Below are 18,679 nucleotides of genomic sequence, written 5' to 3' on the forward strand. Positions count from 1 at the left end.
ACACAACATTTAATGTATGTTATAATTATGCAAAGAATAAATAAATACAACAAAACATAAAAAATTCAGGACCATAACAATGGAAAATTTTACTGTCATTCTAGATGTTAGTATACATGTTTGCATTGAGTTTTAAGGTATTTTAAACCCAAGAATCTTTATCTTTAAATAACATGTTCAAATTATCACATTTGGAGGAAATTACGAAATGACAGCTTTGGCAAATTATAAGCTTATTTAAGTCGTTTCTTACTTGGAAGAAAGAAAAAAATTTTAACTAAAACTTCTGATTTTGGCTTATTCATTTTCAATCTCTTTTTCTCTAATATACAATAATAGTATAAAAGCACTTCTTGAAATGCTCACTATTCATCATTTTAAACAAGACAAAATGAATTGGATTCATTTATATAATTAATCAAAATAGGTTATCAGTACAGATACTAGGGTGAGGTCCTAGAATTTGTTACACGTAGGGCTAAACTAGCAAGAGATCGCATGGCAAAAGTAGAAACTTTGTGACATATCCCAGCTTTTGAAATATAGTTAGAAGCCAATCGAAAAAGCCTTTCAGCACCAAAGGTATTGAAGTGCCCAGGAAGCACCTTCTCTACCAGACCTCTGTCCACTAATTCTATGAGACGTTCACAGGTTCCAACATAGTCACTTATCCTGCTGTAAGGAAGCCAGTCAATCAGTGATCCATCATACACGACATCTCCACTGAAGAGAATCTTTCGGTCTTTGTCATGTAAGCAAATACTGCCCCTGGAGTGACCTGGCATGTGCATAACAGTGAGTTGTCTGTCACCGAGGTTGATCACATCCCCTACAAATGGAAATAGAGTTTACAGATAAACATGTTGTGTACTTGACTCCAATCATTTAAAGAATGGAAGAGAAGAACATTAAATGGTTTCCAAGAAATTAGGAAGAATGACACTTATTTTAACTTTTATTTCAGAAATACTATCTTTCTTAATGATAACTTAAAACTAATCTGCCTATATTTCAATCCTATTCTTTGCTAGACTGGTGTTTGTCAAAGTGAATAATGTGAAACACTACTTCTGCAGATTATTATGATATACAGAAGAAAAGAAGATGATCCTGTGGTCAAATAATTTTGGGAACTCTTGCTTCAAAAAAAAAATTAAGCAGCTTTCTTCCTGCAAGACTTCTTAGAGCTTTTCATATACTAATGTATATTGTGGATATACATAAGGTAGATATAGTTGTACAATTTCTCAAACTTATTTGACAATGAAGCTTTTACTTTTCAGAACATCCAGTATCCTATTGAAACAATCTGTGAATTTTGCTCTAGTGAATTATACCACATTTTGCCCCTTGTTGTGTCACCGTGTAAGAATTAGGGCTTGAAGGACTGAAACAAAGGATGATGCTCTGACTAATGCTACTGCAGTGAGTAATAAACTGTCTTTGTCTCTGATCCAGGAATCTCACATCTGTCAAATTCCATTAAACTGTGGCAGGCTAACTTGCTAACTTGTAAATAGGGTAAAATCCTAGGATTTTACAATTATTGACAGAGCAATATGGTTCCAAAATTGCTAAATTCCACTGGAATTAAATCAGTACTAACTTGAAGTAAATCATGACAAAATAAAAGATTCATATTGTAACCTGTAGTGCAAACACGCACAAAGGAAAAAAGTCAAAGAAATATTGCTAAAAAGTTAACAGAGGAATTAAAATGGTGTAATAGTCAGGATTTGTTAAACATAAAAAGAAAACAATAAAGGGGTAACAGAGGGGGAAAAAGCAATGAGACATAAATAAAATAACAGACCTAATTTAACTATATTAATAATTACATTAAATATAAATAGAATAAACACTCTGATCAAAGGCAGAGGTTATCAGACTGTATAAAAAGGCAAGATAAATGCAGTCTAGAAGAAAAAAGCTATAAGGTCAAAGACAAAAATAGGTTGAAAAAGTTGTACCCTAAAAATATTAATGATAAGAGAACCAAAATGGCTATATTAATATTTAAAAATAAATTTTTACATAAAGAATATTACTAGAGAAAAATAGGTATATTTTATGAGGATATATATTAGGTCAAAACATTAAAAATACAATAATTATAAATACAAATGCACCTAAAACAGAGACCAAAAATGCATGAAGCAAAAACTGACAGAATTGAAATAGGAATAAGCAAGTCAACAGTTATACTTGGAGAGTCCAGTATTCCTATTCCTTTCTGACTAATTCATAAAACAGAAAAATAGAAAATGAGTAAGGATACAGAAGACCTGAACAACTCCATCAACCAACTTGACTTAACTGATATATATGAAACACTTTACTCCTAAATAGTGAATTACACATTCTTTTTAATTGCACATGGAATATTCACCAGGCCATAAAGCAAGTCTCAATAAACTTGTAAGAAATAAAATCATAAAAAGTATGTTCTCTGACCACAACATAATTACATCTGAAATAAGAAAACGAACAGTTAATCCATAACGTGTTTTTAATAAACAAGAATAACAATATAGGCCGCAACTACAGGGCCCACCCAGGGTCCTGAGGTATGGAGCCAGAGACTGGAACCTCCTCCCACAACCAGGCACACTGCCGCCACCACCATAGGGCCTGCCCAGAGTCCCAAGTCATGAAGCCGGGGACTGTACCCTCTGCCCACAACCAGGCACACCACTGCCACCACGGTGCCTGCCTGGGGTCCCGAAGATGGAGTCAGGGACTGGGACCCCTCACACAACCAGGCACACAGCTGCCACTACCAGCAACTAGTGGTTAGACACCACAACCACCATGCAGATGGTACTCCAGCCACTGGAGTGCACTGACACAAGGAGAGTCACCAGCAGAGACCAAAGAAAAGAAGAGGATGTCTCTCTCCACAAAGCCCATTCCAGAGTGACAGAAGAAGCATCTGCTCTATGATAATATTGGGGGACCTGAACACACCTCTGAGCCTTGGACAAATCTTCTAAGCAACAAATCAACCATTACTCCTACAGAAGGAGAGAAGAAATCTAGGGTTATCAGAGGTGGTGGCGGCAGGGAGAGGAGGATGGGGAGAAACTGGACAAGGGGCATAAAAAATAAGTATGATTTGTAACAATATATATGCTAGTAAGATTGATGTGACCAACCTATGTCAAGGTTGACCCCAAAAATATGTATAGTCAATTGATTCAATAAAAATTTTTAAAATATAAAAAATGAAATAATTAAAAAACATTGAAAGTTAAAAAAAAGAATAAGTATAATTAAATTAGAATTAACAAAAATAAATATGGGAAATATCCAAATATATGTGAAGTAAAATCACACTTCTACATAACTATGGATCAAAGAAGAAATCAAAAGAGAAATTAGAAAGTATCTTGAACTGAATGAAAATAAAAACATACCAAAATTTATGGAATATAACTAAAGCAGTGCTCAGAAGAAAATTTATTTCTTTAAATGCTTATTTTATAAAGGATTAAATGTTTAAAATCAATCACCAAAGTTACTATCTTAAGTTAGGAAAAGAAAAGCAAATCAAACACAAAATAAATATTAGGAAAGACATAATAAAGAGCAGAGCAAACATAAAGTAGGAAACAAGCACCAACAGAGAAAATCAATGAAACCAACAGTTGGTTCTTTGAAAAATGTAACAAAATTTATTCATTTTTAGGTAAACAAATCAAGAAAAAATTAGAGAAGACACAAACTGCCAAAATCATAAATGAACACAGAGACATTATCACAGACGCTCAGAAATTAAAAGGAGAATAAGGGAATATTATGAACAACTTTAAGCCAACAAATTTGACACTTTAGTTGAAATAAACACATTTTTTATGAGACAAAATACCAAAAGGGATCCAAGAAGAAATAAAATCTAAATAGACCTACATCATGTAAATAAATTAATAATTTAAAGTCTCCCCACAAAAAAAGTTCAGGTTCAAAGATGGCTTTGTTGGTCAATTCTGTCAGTCATTTAAGAAATGGATAATATCAATCCTAGATAAAGACTTTCAGAATATAAATGAAGAGAGAAATCTAACTCAATTTTACCCAAATAAAAACTAAAGACAATGTAAAAAAAAAAAAAAAAAAAAGAACAAAAGAAAAGAAAACTATAGGAAAATATTCTTAATGAATGTAGTTTCAAAATCCTTAACAAAATATTGGCAAATAAATCCAGTAACTTATAAATAGGATAATGACCAAGTGGGGTTCATCCCAGAAATGTTGTCTGGTTTAACTTCTAAGACCAAGGGGGGTTTATCCTAAAAATGCAAGTTTGACTTAACTTCCAAAAATAAATTATTGTCATATACCATATTAATGAAATAAAGTAGAAAGCCATATGACTATCTCGATAGATGCATAAAAAGCATATGAAAAAATCCAACCTTCATGCCTGATAAAAACTTCTAGCCTACTAGAAATAGAAGGTCTTGAACTTGGTAAAGGGCACCTATGAAAAACCTACAGGTAGTATCTCTCTGAATAGAAAGACTGACTGCTTTCCCCTAAGACAGGAACAAAATAAGAATGTCTGCTCTTATCACTTCTATTCAACATTATATTGAAGGTCTTAGCCAGTGCAATAAGCCAAGAAAAAGAGAGTAAAGTCACACAGATTGGAAAAGAAGTAAATCTGTCTTTATTCACATACAACATAATCTGATATAGAGAAAATCCTAAGTATTGTAGAAAAGAGAGAGTTAAAAACAAGTTTAAAACATCACAGGATACAAGATCAACACACAAAAAATCAATTGTATTTCTAAATGCTACAAAAAACTATCAAAAAATGAGTAAAAAAGCATTCCATTCAAAATTATATCAAAAAGAATAAAATATTCAGGAAAATTTTTAACAAAAGATGTTTTGTTATATCTGCACACTGAAAACTATGAAAACACTGTCAATAGGAATTAAAGACCTAAACAAAGTATGAGAAATGCGATGTTCATTGATTGGAAGACTCAAAACTGTCAAGATGGCAATTTAACCCAATTTTTTCAATAGCTGAACTAATACAACTTTTTGCAATGAATGGAATATTCTGTAGCAATACTGTTCAATATAGTAGCCACTACCACATGAAGCTAATGGCACTTTAAATAAGGCTAGTGCCTAAGGAATTAATATTTTAATTTTAATCAATCTTAATTAATTAAAATTTGTATTTAAAAAAAAAATTTGTATTTAGATAGGCACATGTGGCTAGTGGCTACTGTAATGATCAGTGCAGATTCAACATAATCTGAATCAATATCTCAGCATGCTTTTTTGAGGAAACTGAAAGTTTGACTCTAAAATTTACATGGAATGCAAGTGACCTAAGACAGCTAATAGAATTATGAAAAAAAGAACAAGTTTAAAGACTTATACTACCTAATTTCAAGAATTACAGTAAAGCTACAATAATTAAGACACTGTGTTACTGACTGATAGACATAATCAATGGAAGAGAATAAAGTCCATAAGCAGGTACTCTTCTAGTAAGTGGATTCTTGACAAAGGTCAGTCAAGGTAATTCAATGGGTAAAAGGATAGTCTTCAACTAACTGGACTGGGACACTTTGGATATCCATATGCATGCAAACAAACAAACAAAGACCTTTCAACCCTTACCTCAAAATATTCACAAAAATTAACTCAAAATAGGTCAGAAACCTAAATGTGAGAGCATATAGAAAAAAAGTAGGAAAAAATTTTTGTGATCTTGGCCTAGACATAGAGCTCTTAGATATGACACAACAAGCATAAAATATAAGAAAAAACAAATAAATAATCTTCATCCAAGTTATAAACTTTATTAGTTAAAAAGATACCATTAAGAAAATGAAAAGGCAGGTCACATACTGGGAGAAAATATTTGCAAAGTGTATATCTGATTAAGGACATATATACAGAATATATAAAGAACCCTTATAACCCAATGATAAGAAAACAAAAACAAATGGAGAAAAGATGTTAATAGACCCTTTAATAAAAAGAATATTTGATTAGTAAATAATACCTTTTTGAAAAGATGCTCAACATCATTTGTCATTAGAGAAATGCAAATTAAATCACAATGAAATACTACTACACACTCACTACAATGGCTAAATTCAAAAGGACTGATAAAACCAAGTGTTGACAAAGATGTGGAGAAATTGGAGCCCTCATACAGTGTAGCTGGGAATGTAAAATGGTATAACCACTTTAGAAAACAGTTTGGCACTTTCTTAAAAAATTAACATATATTTACCATATAACTCAGGAATTTTTTCCTAAGCATCTGTCAAGGGAACAGAAAACACGCTTTCACTCAAAGACTTGTATACAAATGTTCAAGGTAGTATTATTCATAATAGCCCCAAACTGGAAAGATTCAAATTTCCTTCAACAGGTGAACAGACAAATAAATGATGCTACACCCACACAACGGAATATTCCTCAGCAATAGAAAGGAATGAATTATTAATAGGTGCAACAACATGGATGAATCTCCAAAACAAGTGAAATGGAAGAAGGCAGACAAAAAAGACAAAGAATTGCATGACTGTATTTATAGAAAATTTTCAGAAAGTCAAAACTATAGCGACACAAAATACATCAGTGAGGTCAGGGGTGGGAGTGAGGACAGTCTGCAAAGGAGCAGGAGAGAACTTTTGGGGGGGATGGAAGTATTCTCAAACTAAATTGTAGTCATGGTTGCTTGAATGTCTACATTTCCTACAACTCATCTAACTACAATACATACTAAAAATGGATGCATTTTATGATATGTAAAATGTACCTTAATAAAGCTGTTAAGAAGTGGAAAACAACACAAATGTAGACCAGCTGATGAATGGATAAATAAAATGTAGTTTGTATACATAATACTGAATATCATTTGGCAATAAAAAGAAATGGAGTACTAATACATGCTTCACCATGGACAAACTTTGAAATTATTATACTAAATAAAAAAGTCAGTCACAAAGTTCCACCCATTGTATGGTTCCATTTATATGGAATGTTCAGAATAGACAAATCTGGGGTGGGGGTAAGGGGCTAGAGAGGTTGGGGGTAATGGTTAAGGGATATGGAGTCTTTTAGGGGGTAATAAAAATGTTATAAAATTCGTTGTAGTGATGGATACACAAGTCTGTGGATATATTAAAAGCCATTGAATTGTACATGTTGAGTGAACTGTATAGTATGTGAATTATATCTCAATAAAACTATTAAAAAAGGAATATAATAGAATTGAATGCAAAATCTGTAATAATTTTAAAGATAAATATATAACTCAAATACATTTTCTAAATATGCTGGGTACTTCTGGCTTCTGCTTTACAACCCCAGCATTCACATTCCTTCTTACCTGAATTTAGGAGTAAAGGAATTCCTTGGTATTTGAGCATCATTAGTTCTTAAAACAAAAAACAAAAAAACATATATATATATACACACACACATATATATATAAAATATATATACACATATATATATAAAATATATATACACATATATATATAAAATATATATGGGATATAAAACAGGGATTAAAATTTTACAGTAAATAGTGGGAAACAGCTTGGTGAAAATTTTATTTTAAAAAATTATTAAATTTAATCTTATCAGCAAAGAGCATTTTTGACAGTTTACTAATCAACCTTGGCCACAGTTCCAAGAAAGATTAAATTTAAAAATATTATGCCCTCTAGAGTGATATTTTCTTCTCATATAGAGGGTCTTTTTGGCAAAAACACTCAAGGGCTTCATCAATTTTCCTAAGGGTCTTTCATAATACTTTGAATTTCTAATTATTTGCTTTCAAAGTGCCATTTGTGTCATTATCTGTGTCACTTTTCCTTTCTTCCATTGTTAACTGATTTGTCTCAACAACATAGCTACTCAAACCATGATCTGAGGACCAGTAACAGTAGCAGCAGTAGTAGCTTTCCAGATGTTTTTTACGCATGCTATAGTTTGAAAAGCAAACCAAATCCAGGTTTCCAGAATTTGCCTGGCAATAAGAATCACCTGCGATGCTTGTTAAAGCATCTACAGATTCCTCGATCGACTCCAGAGTTTCTAAATCAGTCAACCATGGAAGAGTCTCTCGAGTATGTATGCTGAATAGGAACCAAAGTGATTCTCATTACCAGGCAATATTGCAAAGCAATGAACCGTAAAAGTAGTTTTAAACTTTAGTGTGCATCAGAAGCACTGTAGGGCTTAAGACACAGACTGCTGGGCCCCACCCCCAGTGTCTGATTTGGTGTATCTTGGGCAGTGCCTGAGCTTCTGCATTTCTAACAAGTTCCCAGACAATATCGAAGCTGCCGCTCCAGGACCACACTCTGAGAACTACTGCTTAGGGAGCACTGCCTCTTCAGAGATGACAACATGTGAAGAAGGATGAAGTGCAAATAGAGCATAGCTGTAATCGTACTACATACACAATTCTATGCAATGTAATTTTATAAAATAATACTGTATCTCTCAAATCGTGGTACGCAGGCCCACTGCATCAGAATCACTTATGGATTCTGTTAAAAATAAGGATTCCTTTGTCCCATATCAGCCCTATAGCATCTGAAAAGTTTGGGGTATTAGGCCTGGAAATTGCTATTTTTAATAAGTTCCCCAAATGATTTTTTTGCACACCAAAGTTCAGAAACCACTGTCATTATGCCTAATGACTTTCTTGACAGATGATGCCATGCACTGTGTAACCACAGGGCTAAAGGCTCTGAAAGAACTTTGGTCCTAATTGTACTCCCAGAAAGTACAATTAGAAGCCAGGACCCTGGCATCTATCCTGGGTAGATCCATTGCAGGGCATGCAACTGACTCAAAAAAGAGCCTCATTTGCTGCTTCATCTTTCTACATGGTCTTATCCTGAATACCAGCAATGACATTATGATGGCATCAGGGTATCAAATTTCTCCACATTCCATTCATAGGGGGTCAGAATTCCTTTGTAGGATATTCAGTCCAGATTTAAGGTGCCTCTGGGGATTACAAACCACTGCCATTTACTGTATGATTGGCAGGACAGGTAAAGGAATTTTTGCTAAGTTTTTGGAGACCAATTGTTTAATAAATGTCCAGAAAGGAAAGGTGTGAGGGAAGTTTGATCCTAAAAAGAAGCTGTAGAGAATTACCAATGTGGCTTATCTGATAAAGCAGTAGTGGCTGAATATCATTAGCTCAGCCATTATCCTGTGGCTTCCCATATGCTGATAATGTTCAAATATAGAATTTCATGAAGATCTCTCTTACAAGAACCAGAATTGACTTTGAAATGTAACATGCATGCACACACCCAATCCTTCCAAGCCTCACCCTGATCAAGGTTGTCCAGATTCCAATCATACTAGACTTCTTGTGGCTTCTCAAGGTTCTCAAGTGTCCTTTCCCATCTTGGCATCTTCCATCTTTTCTTATTTCAGTTTTTACCCAAAGAAATATATGTACACATTTCAAATAAAAATATTTCAGAAGGGCTTAAGATGTAAGAAAAATTTCTTTGCCCCATTCTCACTCTATCTCCAGTCTTGCTCCCAAGAGGAAACCACTTTTAACATTATCTATTTCTTCTGGTAGTTGCCTCTACCAGATATAGTTATCTCTAAATAATGTTTATATTCCATTTCTTGGCTTACTAATTAGATATACTCTACTAATTTCACACATATATTATTTCTTGGTTTTAAATTTTTATGTTACCCATTGACTCCCGCTGTGATATAGAATTTCCAGCTCTTTTTACTCCCCACTCTCCACATATCACTATAGATGTACACATTTCTCATTCTCTCACTGCCTCCCCCACCCCAAAGCATTACAATGGGTCTTCCAAAAGTTCACGGAAAGATTCATATTATCATCCTTTTTTTTTTTTTTTTTTTTTCCCTGCGGCTGGCCAGCACAGGGATTAAACCCTGGTTATCAGCATCATGCTATAACCAACTTACCTAATCGGTCAGCCCCTTGTATTATCTTTTAATTACATTTTTCCACAAACTTTTTGAAGTACCCTCGTATAATTCAACTGCTCCAATCTGGAGCCCTTTCTGTCAGGGTACGATCATTGCCAGCATGTCATCCATTGCATCATCCTGATGCTTTAACTTTCTTTTGCATTAGATTTCTTGTTTACTGTATTTGATGTTTTCCACTTTCTTGATTTATTCTCTTTTTCTGAAGGGGCATATCCTAGTAGCTTCCTAAGTAACAGTATGTGGGAAGTAATTTTTTGATAACTTAATTGATAGTGGGATGGAGGCTGTGAATCATTTTCATTTAAATTTGAGGACAAAATTTTTTGCATTTCTAGCTCTAAAGCTATTCTGATCTGAATACATGACACTTTTGTTTAAATTTCTGGAAGCTTGTAGAATCTTCTTTGATCACAATGGTCTGAAATTTTATAGCACTGTGCTTTGGTTTGGATGTGTTTTCATCCATTGTGCTGAGAACTCTGTGGGCCCTTCAATCTGGACATTTATATCCTTGGATTACCTCTACCTCTATTATCCCTTCTCCTTCACTTTATTCTGTCTCTGTTCCTATTATTCCAGTGCTGGATTTTCCAAACAGATCATCTAGATTTTCTCAGATTTTCTATAATGCTTGGTTGACTATTTAAGAGAGGGGGAAGAAAAAGCTGCTTGAAGCACATGCATAGAGCCTAATGACCCAAGCCTGACCAGTAAAGAGACCAGGCCAGGAATTACTGTGAGATTCTCTACACTGGCATCTTAAAAGTCTTTCCTCTAGTGGATAAGATTTTTTAAATTTCCTACCTGTGGGGTAAAGGCATGACTCATTGTTCTGGGAAACTAGTAGAGAATATATGTATGTGTGTATGTAAGTATGAATACACAAATACACAAATGCACAAGGCTGCTTCAAAAAGTTCATGAAAAAATAGAATTGAAAGATAATATGGATCTTCCCATGAACTTTTTAAAGCACCCTCACTCACACATTCTCTCTCTCTCCCCCTCTCGTTCCTCCTGTTTTCCATACTGAAACCCTGAACTGAATAATGTTTGGCATCCCTCAATCCTCAATCAAGAAACCTCAGAAAATAAGCCAACTGGATAAGGGGAGGAACATTTCATTTAGGGAGAAGGATTCCAGAGTTTTAACAGCTTCTTAAAAGGGTTTTAACCAATTCTACTTATTTTAGTATTCTTCCCTTTGCCCCCATTGAGGTACCGTCTACTGCCAATTCCTGAGCCTTTTAAGTCTTCTGCAGTGCAAACTGAATTGACTTGATTTCTCATTGCTGGCATAGTATCTACTTTCTAGCATCCAAAATATTTCCCTCAGCCAGTGTGGATTTATACTTAAAACAAATTAGAGTCTCTTTACAGCAGTATTACCGGAGCTTTGGCAGGGAGCCAAATTAGACATTTCTGTTCAATCTGCTACCTTTTGGGAATCTGTAGTTATTTTAACTTCCCCAAATGACTGAAGTCCACCTGAAACCACTCCTTTGAGAAAATATCTTGGTGACTCTAGGTAAATAGTTTAAACATGTATAATAAGGACCAAAAATACCAGAACTTCTTATCACTTGAATAGAACTTTATATCACCATCAGTAGGGCGAGATGTTTTTCCAGCAAAGATAATGCACTAGATGATATGGCTATTCTCTGCTTGTCCTCCCTGTCCCTCATTTACAAGTCAATTTTTGTGTTAGAGTTACAGTGCACAGACTAACACTTCTCCATGACAGGTGATCATCTATTCACTAAATGAAATGTAATAAATGACTTCAGATTCCTTGTGTTCTAACTAAAGCAATGAAGACTTCATGCTAGTCATGAATATTCATGCTATTCGTGTGTAACTATATGAATTTTTAATATAAATATTTGATATCTCCTTCCAGCATTTGGATTATGTTAATAGCAAGTTAGCAGGTCACATCATTCAGAAGAGACAGGAAATTAATATTTCTGAGAGGAGAGGAAAGTAGATAATACTTGAGAGGGTGAGGTATCCAGCTCCTGATGAAAAACAACTTTCTCGATGACACAGTACTTATCACCTTCAAAGTGTTTGGTAAATATTAAGCTTTTTTTTCACACTTTCAAAGCCTTATAGCATCACACAGGTAGCTGCTCCAAAAATGCTAGAGTTTTACCATCAACTGGGATTCAGGAAACCTGGGTTCTAGTCCCAGCTCTTTCTCAAACAGGTTAAATGGTTAAAAATGACCTCAGGCATGATATCTAGGCCTGCCTACATGAATCCTCTCTTCATCTATGAAACAATAATCTCTGACATTCTTTCACCCTTGATTTCCCATTGCTGGCATAGAATCAAAAGCAAATAAATCAAAAGTACTTTATTATTTTAAACAAATTTAAATATATTTACATTTTTCCAGCTGGCCAGTACAGGAAACCAAACCCTTGATCTTGGAGTTATAAGGTGACACTCTAATCAACTGAGCTAACCAGCCAGCCTTTAAATATGTTTTAATACTAATGTAAACATTTTGGGGGAGCTGGGTGCCATAATTTAGTCTGAATATCCATCAACTGTATGGAGATCTTACCTTGAAAACCATCAATTTTATTAAGAAATACAGCAACTAAAAGTACACTTAATGTACATATACCTTTCTTCCATCTGAAATTGTTAAGAGAATGTAAGACTCGCATCTAAACCAGTTTTTTTTTTTTTTAATCTTTAGATTTAAAACTTTAATGAAGAAACTTGTTCGGTGGGGGGTGAGGTATAGAGTCTTGCAATTATTTAATATCTCAAATGATCAAGATCTCTTCTGTAAAATAAACTGATTTTTGTAAAATGTTTCATTATTTGCCATATTGTATGGTCATCAAGTGAGCCTCACCGTACGTACTACAGCAATTGAATTTTTCTGTCTCATAAAGGGACATTTTAATAAACTAAATTGACAATTAAAATGGCTTCAAGATAGAAAGAATGGGCTTTCACACCATTCTCAGAATTATCATATTTATGGGCTAGGTTTTATGTGTGTTCTGCATGCTTTGATCTATTGTGCCTCGGTTCAAATCCTAGCTTTTATCCTGATCTGTCTCAGTGGACTCTAAGCAAGCCATTTAATTGAGGGTCGGTGGCCTCATTTCAAATGTGTTTTAAGGACAAAAATAAATCAAAAGTATTCTAAAAAGAAAACAGGAATTTAATTTACCAAATATTGCAGCTGTGGTTAATTTGCTCGTTTACATGACTGCGTGGGGAAGAGGGGGCTGGGGTCCTACTCTGTTTTGTTTTATTCCCTGAATTTCTGAACGCCATCCTGTGTTTCACAGAGCCAAAGAGGACCAAAGCTACCTATGCATTAGCCCACATACTTCACCTCCCCCGGAAATAACCTCCTTATTAATCTTTCTCAGGCCTTGCTTTCAACTAGACAATATATCGGTCTACACTCATATTCTACTTACATGTTCACTATCAAGCTTTTTTTTCTCGTGAAGCAACATCAAGAACAGAAACCTATCTGAGTGGTAAGGCTTAATGAGCAGATTGGAACCACAGCTCTGATGGCTTTCTAAGGCTACAGGTGGGAACTGCTCATACCCGCTTGTGATCGAGTGGATAAAGTCAGCAGTTCTTACAAGCACAAAGCATGACATGCACTCTCCGTGAGGACTTATTCCTTAAAAGTCTACTCCCTACAAAAGCACCTGGAAATGTCAGGCAGGTGTTCAGGGAAAAGAATGGGAAAGCCCTAGTCACAAGTCTCTCCAGCATTACTACTGTAATAGACACAGGAAGCCGACTAGGGGGTGGTGCCGGCTTTCAATAGAGTACTCAGAATTGCTAGACAAGGCTGCGATGGCCTTGGCTCTGGTCGAGTAGGCTTTTATTCAGGGAATGGTGAAACAGAAGCGATATTTCTCCGATGTGCCAAAACAATCCCCCTTATGGCCACGCAGGTCTGCAACACGTAGCACTCGAACAGTCGCTCCCCAATCCCCTCCCTTAACGAGAGCGCGCGCGCCCGTGGGGACCCATTACCATCCTGCAGGATGACGGTGGGCTGCACTGCCTGCACTCGGAACTGTCTGGCTCTCCAGCCGGGGCTCGGCGCCCGCACCACCTCGTTGTCCGACAGCCAGGTCACAGTCTCAAAGTTGTCCCCGCGAGCCAGCGCCTCGGCCTCGGCGTGGTGCACAGCCACCCGGTCGAACTGGTAAAGGCCGCCGGAGTGGTCGAAGTGCACGTGGGTAGCAACGGCCAGCAGCGGGCGGCGTGCTGCATCCTCTTTGGCCCCGCAGTCCTGCAAAAGGCCAGAGGAGTACAGGTACTCTGGGAGGCTGCGCAGCCCCAGGCCCGTATCGATCACCACGTCCTGCTCGGAGCCGCGCACCAGCCAGATGTTGGCGCGGTTCCCCGACTCGTAGAAGCGTTCTTGAATCCAGAAGATGCCATCGCCCAGAGACTTATGGGCGTACCATTCAAGCGCCGACATGCTGGGCAGGGGTGCGGCCGGGCGGGGTGGGTGTCGCGTGTGTGCCTCCCGCAGGCTGTCCGGGCACTGGGCGCTGCGGCTGTGTAGAGCGGTACGCCTGCAGCCAGAAAGGAGGCGCAGAGCGAGGAGGGGGCGGGGGATTCGGGAGCGTGCGGGGGGAGGAATAGGAGGAGGAAGGACACGCACAGACGCTGCGTGGAGCGTCCGCGGAGAGCAGAGGCTGCACTGCCCTCACTGGGGCGCAGGAGCCATCCTAGCCTCTGCAGCCGCGCAGTACGAGACAGCGTTAACGCAGGGGCCACTGCAGCGGAATGGAGACCCAGAAAGCGACACTTTCCCCACTGGAGCGGTCTGACTGCAGAAGCCCAGAGCTAGGCGTGGGAAGCGCCAGTCCCGCCCACTCAGCCACCAGCTCGGCGAGTTGCGCACTCCCAGCCGGCGCAGAAAGAGTCAAGCCAAGCCACAACGGCTACGGCGCCTGCCAAGGGCTAAAAAGCTCTTAGCCCAGGGGGTGGGGCCTAGCTGGAAAGTGGGCGGGGCTAGCTGGCTGGGATCTGAACGCGGTTCTAGGGCCGCGTGGAGGGCGGTGCGCGCTTCTCCCGAGGTGGAACCGACCGCACTGGAGCGCCGGCGCCCTCTGCACGCACCCCTTCCTTGCCGGCCGGCACTTTGGCTGTACAGTTTTGCCCAAGCCTCGAGACTTTAGTGAGCAGGTAACAGAAGAAGCAATCGAGGACTTGGGAAGGGGTGGAGAGGGTAGAGGGGAGTTATAGGAGCACTTGGAGAAGGTTGGGGGAAGTCAGAGCGTAGAGATTCGTTAAAGCTCCTGTGGATTGAGGGCTGTTGGGAGATAGCTTTACTTCTCCATCTCCTGCTCCCTTCAAAATCTGTTAAAATCGTCATTTCCAGATCTTACCTAGTCTCCACTTCCCGGGACTGTTTGCAGTGAGTTAGAAGGAAATTGAAGAAGGAATTTCTTACTGATATAGTAGGAGATTTACCAAGTCCGGTGACTGTATGATTTGTTCAGGACTAGTCATTGCCGCAGATTGCTGCTAAGAACAGACTATTCAGTATCTCTTTTCTTAACTGCTGGCACTTTACCCTGTATCGTGGGGAAGGGGTTGTTAATATGGTTCCTCTAATTTTCTAAAAAATAAAATTCTGTATTTTCCTCCATTTTTTTTGGTTGGTTTGTCTGCTCTTGGAAGAGAGTAAAGAAAGTTGGTAGAAAGGCTCAACTAAGGAGAGGTGGCGCACCTTGTGAGAACGGGAAAGAGTGGATAATGACTGGGTGTGGCCCCGCTAGCTACATCAGTCATACCCCTATTAACATCGGGTCTCAGGCCCTACTCCCTACCTCTCAGCTATTTAGGCTTCAGAAATTCCCTTGAGCACTTGACTAACCTCCCTACTTAGCCAGGAAAAATTATAAAGAGACCCATGAGACAGCCATTATAAAAGATAATTATGAAAACCCTTATTGTGGCAACTACTTAATGAGCCTTCATGGAAGGAAAGGTGAAATCCCCTCGCCCACACGCCCAAGTCTTTGGTGGGGATGCAGCGTTTCTGAATATTTTGCTAATCTAGGAGGAGTTTATTCATTTACTCAGTTGGGGCTACCTTTTCATGCACAAGGCCCTGATGTATGAAGAACAGAACTGTGTAAAAAAGTCATGATCCAGATTCTCAAGAATTTGAGGCAAGATAATATCTGTACACAATATAAAGCAACATGCGATATGTACCACAGAGGAAGTAAAAACTAGGGGCTGTAAGAATATGGATGGAAAGGATCGTTGGGGGGTGGCATTTGAGCTGGCCTTAAAGGACCCTGGTTTGTTAGAGCATTCTCAGCAGAGAAATGCAGTACTCTCTGTAGACTGGGTATTTTTTCCTCTAGGTAGAGGAGACCACTAGAGGGAAATGAAGTGAATCCTTAGTAGGCCATGAGCTCAGCAATAATTCACCCAATAATTATTGGCCTTTTGCCAGACTCTGGTTAGTGATAGGCATGAAAAAGTGAGTAAGTCTCCAGGGAGGCCTTCACGCTTGCAGGTCCCTCTGCGTGTATCCCACTTTCCCCTGGATATTCCTTTTCTGCTTCTCAGCATGGTTCGTTCCCTCACTTTTGTCAGGTTGTACTCAAATAATACCAAATAAGAGAGGACTTCTTCAACCATCTTTTCCATATTAGCACCCATGATTCCTGTTTTATTTTTCTTCGTATCACCCATCACTCTCTGACATTTTCTATAAAATATATTTTGTCCATTTCCCAGACTAGACTGTGCACTTCATAAGAGCAGAGATTTTGTTTTGTTCACTACTATATTCCCAGTACATAGAAGATAGCCTGACAAGAGGGTGCTTAATAGGTACTTGATGAATGGATGATTGAAGAGCCTCCCTGGGGAGACAGACAAGAACTGACAGTTTCAACATGATTATAAAAAGAGCCATAAAAGTAGCATAGTACTTGGGAAACACAGAAAAGGGAGGGGCCTCCATGTAGGGTGGAGGAAATGATCACAGAGAAAGTGTCATTTGCATGTTCTCTTAAAAAATGATAGGACTTGCTCAGGTGGATATGTCAGGTAGGGCACTCCAGGCAGAAGGAACTCTGTATGCAAGAACTGGGCTGGCTGAAGTGTAGGATGCATGTGGTGAGAGACAGAAAGTCAGACTTCAAAGCTCTGTTTGTTAAGGGGAATGGCGCGTCAAGATTTCTATTCTATAAACTTGGCTGGAGAGTGGATTGAAAGGGTGAGTCTGGCCATGGAAAGTTTATTCTGTTTTAGAGGTCCAGGTGAGACACTGTGAGGGCCTGAGCTAAAGCAGAGGCGAAAAAAAGGGAACATGGGAAACAGAACACAAAGCTGATAGTCTTCTATTATTAGATGAGGGATCAAGGAGACAAGAACAGGTCAGAATAACTCTCAGGCTCCTGACTGGGGCAACTTTGGGGTCAATTATCAGGAAAAATCCTGTGACCTGGGCTTTACCGCCTCCCCTAGCTTCCATGTCTGCTGCCATCTGTTTGTTTGTACATTTATTCATCTAGCTAATATGTGCAAGGAACTGTGTAGGACATGGAGGACAATACATATAAGTCACAATCATCACTCAAAATGTTAGAGCTAGAAGGAATTTCAGAGATAAGCTCAGCCTCTGCCAGGAGGTTGCTGTCATAGTTGATTAGAATAGACTTTTGCATTTCAGCTCTTGGACACTTGAACTATACCCATTTTCAAACATCCCGGAACAGTTCTGAATGGGAATTTTCAGGGGGCATCCTGAAATGGAAGAGCGATGCTGCTGATTTTACATTTTTAAATTCAATCTATTTTGCAGTTACTAGTCTACTTTATTGGTTAAAAACATCCCTGGGATTAAAAAGGTTTTCATCTAGCCTGGTAATGTAGATGGAAGGACAGTGGAAAGGTTTTCATCTAGCCTGGTAATGTAGATGGAAGGACAGTGGAAAGGTATCCTGAGGCCTTACTCTAGTCCTGTCTTTGTTAGGAATTAACTTTATGTCCTTAGGTAGTCAGCTAACCTCTTAGGGCCTCACTTTCCTTTTCTGTAAAATGGGAGGTTTAATCTGGAGTAGTAGTTCTTAATTTAGGTTACGCATTGTAATCTCTTCAGATGCTTTAAAAAGTCCTGATGCCTAAATCCTACCTCTAGAAATTCTGATTTTATTGTTCTGGGGTGAAGTCTGTTTTTTTTTTTTTTTTTTAAAAAAGCTCTTCTGATAATTCCAATGTGCAGCTAAGTCCCAAACTTTATAGTTAGGAAGTTAAAAAAGAAAAAAAAAATACTTAGTAGGCTGGCTGAATTGTACTTCTGTCGGTAGGCTTGCTCATCAAATCACAATTAAATAGGTAAATAAATAGGGAAAACCTAACATTAATTGTAAAGCCATTGCTCTATAGAAAGCACTGTGTTAGACAGAGGGGGATATAAAATCTATACCGTTAATACAGTCATAGAAACCAACCAACAAACAAAAAACTTAAGTGCAATTTCTCCGCTTTGGAAAAGGCCCATTTCCCGAAAAGGGGCATTGTCTGTATTTCTTTTAGAATTGAAGAGTGTAGCAGTATGTATCACCTCAATAAAAAAAGTTAAAAAAAAAAAATGATTTATTTTAACAGGAGGATCTTTGCAAGAGCAAGGTGAGAT

The 18,679-nt window shown here is 38.0% G+C and overlaps 2 protein-coding genes across 2 annotated transcripts in view; one reads left to right on the forward strand and one right to left on the reverse strand.

The window, feature by feature from the left end:
* Window positions 1-289: 289 nt before the first annotated feature.
* Window positions 290-14,825, reverse strand: MBLAC2 (metallo-beta-lactamase domain containing 2). Its single transcript, XM_063087911.1, has 2 exons — window positions 14,035-14,825; window positions 290-829 (listed from the first exon to the last, which is right to left on the reverse strand). Exons 1-2 carry the CDS (start codon window positions 14,486-14,488, stop codon window positions 444-446), a joined length of 840 nt encoding a protein of 279 aa, XP_062943981.1. The 5' UTR covers window positions 14,489-14,825; the 3' UTR covers window positions 290-443.
* A 357-nt stretch (window positions 14,826-15,182) lies between these two features.
* The window catches only part of POLR3G (RNA polymerase III subunit G), a 42,178-nt gene continuing 38,681 nt past the window's right edge, over window positions 15,183-18,679 (forward strand). The window contains exon 1 of the mRNA XM_063086206.1: window positions 15,183-15,201. The gene's annotated coding sequence lies outside the window, so the exon portion shown is untranslated. The remainder of the gene's footprint in view (window positions 15,202-18,679) is intronic.

The sequence above is a fragment of the Cynocephalus volans genome, chromosome 2 (genome assembly GCF_027409185.1).
Source record: "Cynocephalus volans isolate mCynVol1 chromosome 2, mCynVol1.pri, whole genome shotgun sequence".
Taxonomy (NCBI): domain Eukaryota; kingdom Metazoa; phylum Chordata; class Mammalia; order Dermoptera; family Cynocephalidae; genus Cynocephalus; species Cynocephalus volans.

Excerpts from the sequence above, each read along its gene's own strand:
- MBLAC2 (XM_063087911.1), bottom strand. The coding sequence starts at position 14,488 with ATGTCGGCGCTTGAATGGTACGCCCATAAGTCTCTGGGCGATGGCATC. Across the intron at positions 830-14,034 it reads CACCGTCATCCTGCAGGATG|GGGATGTGATCAACCTCGGT; the intron begins GTAATGGGTCCC and ends TTCCATTTGTAG.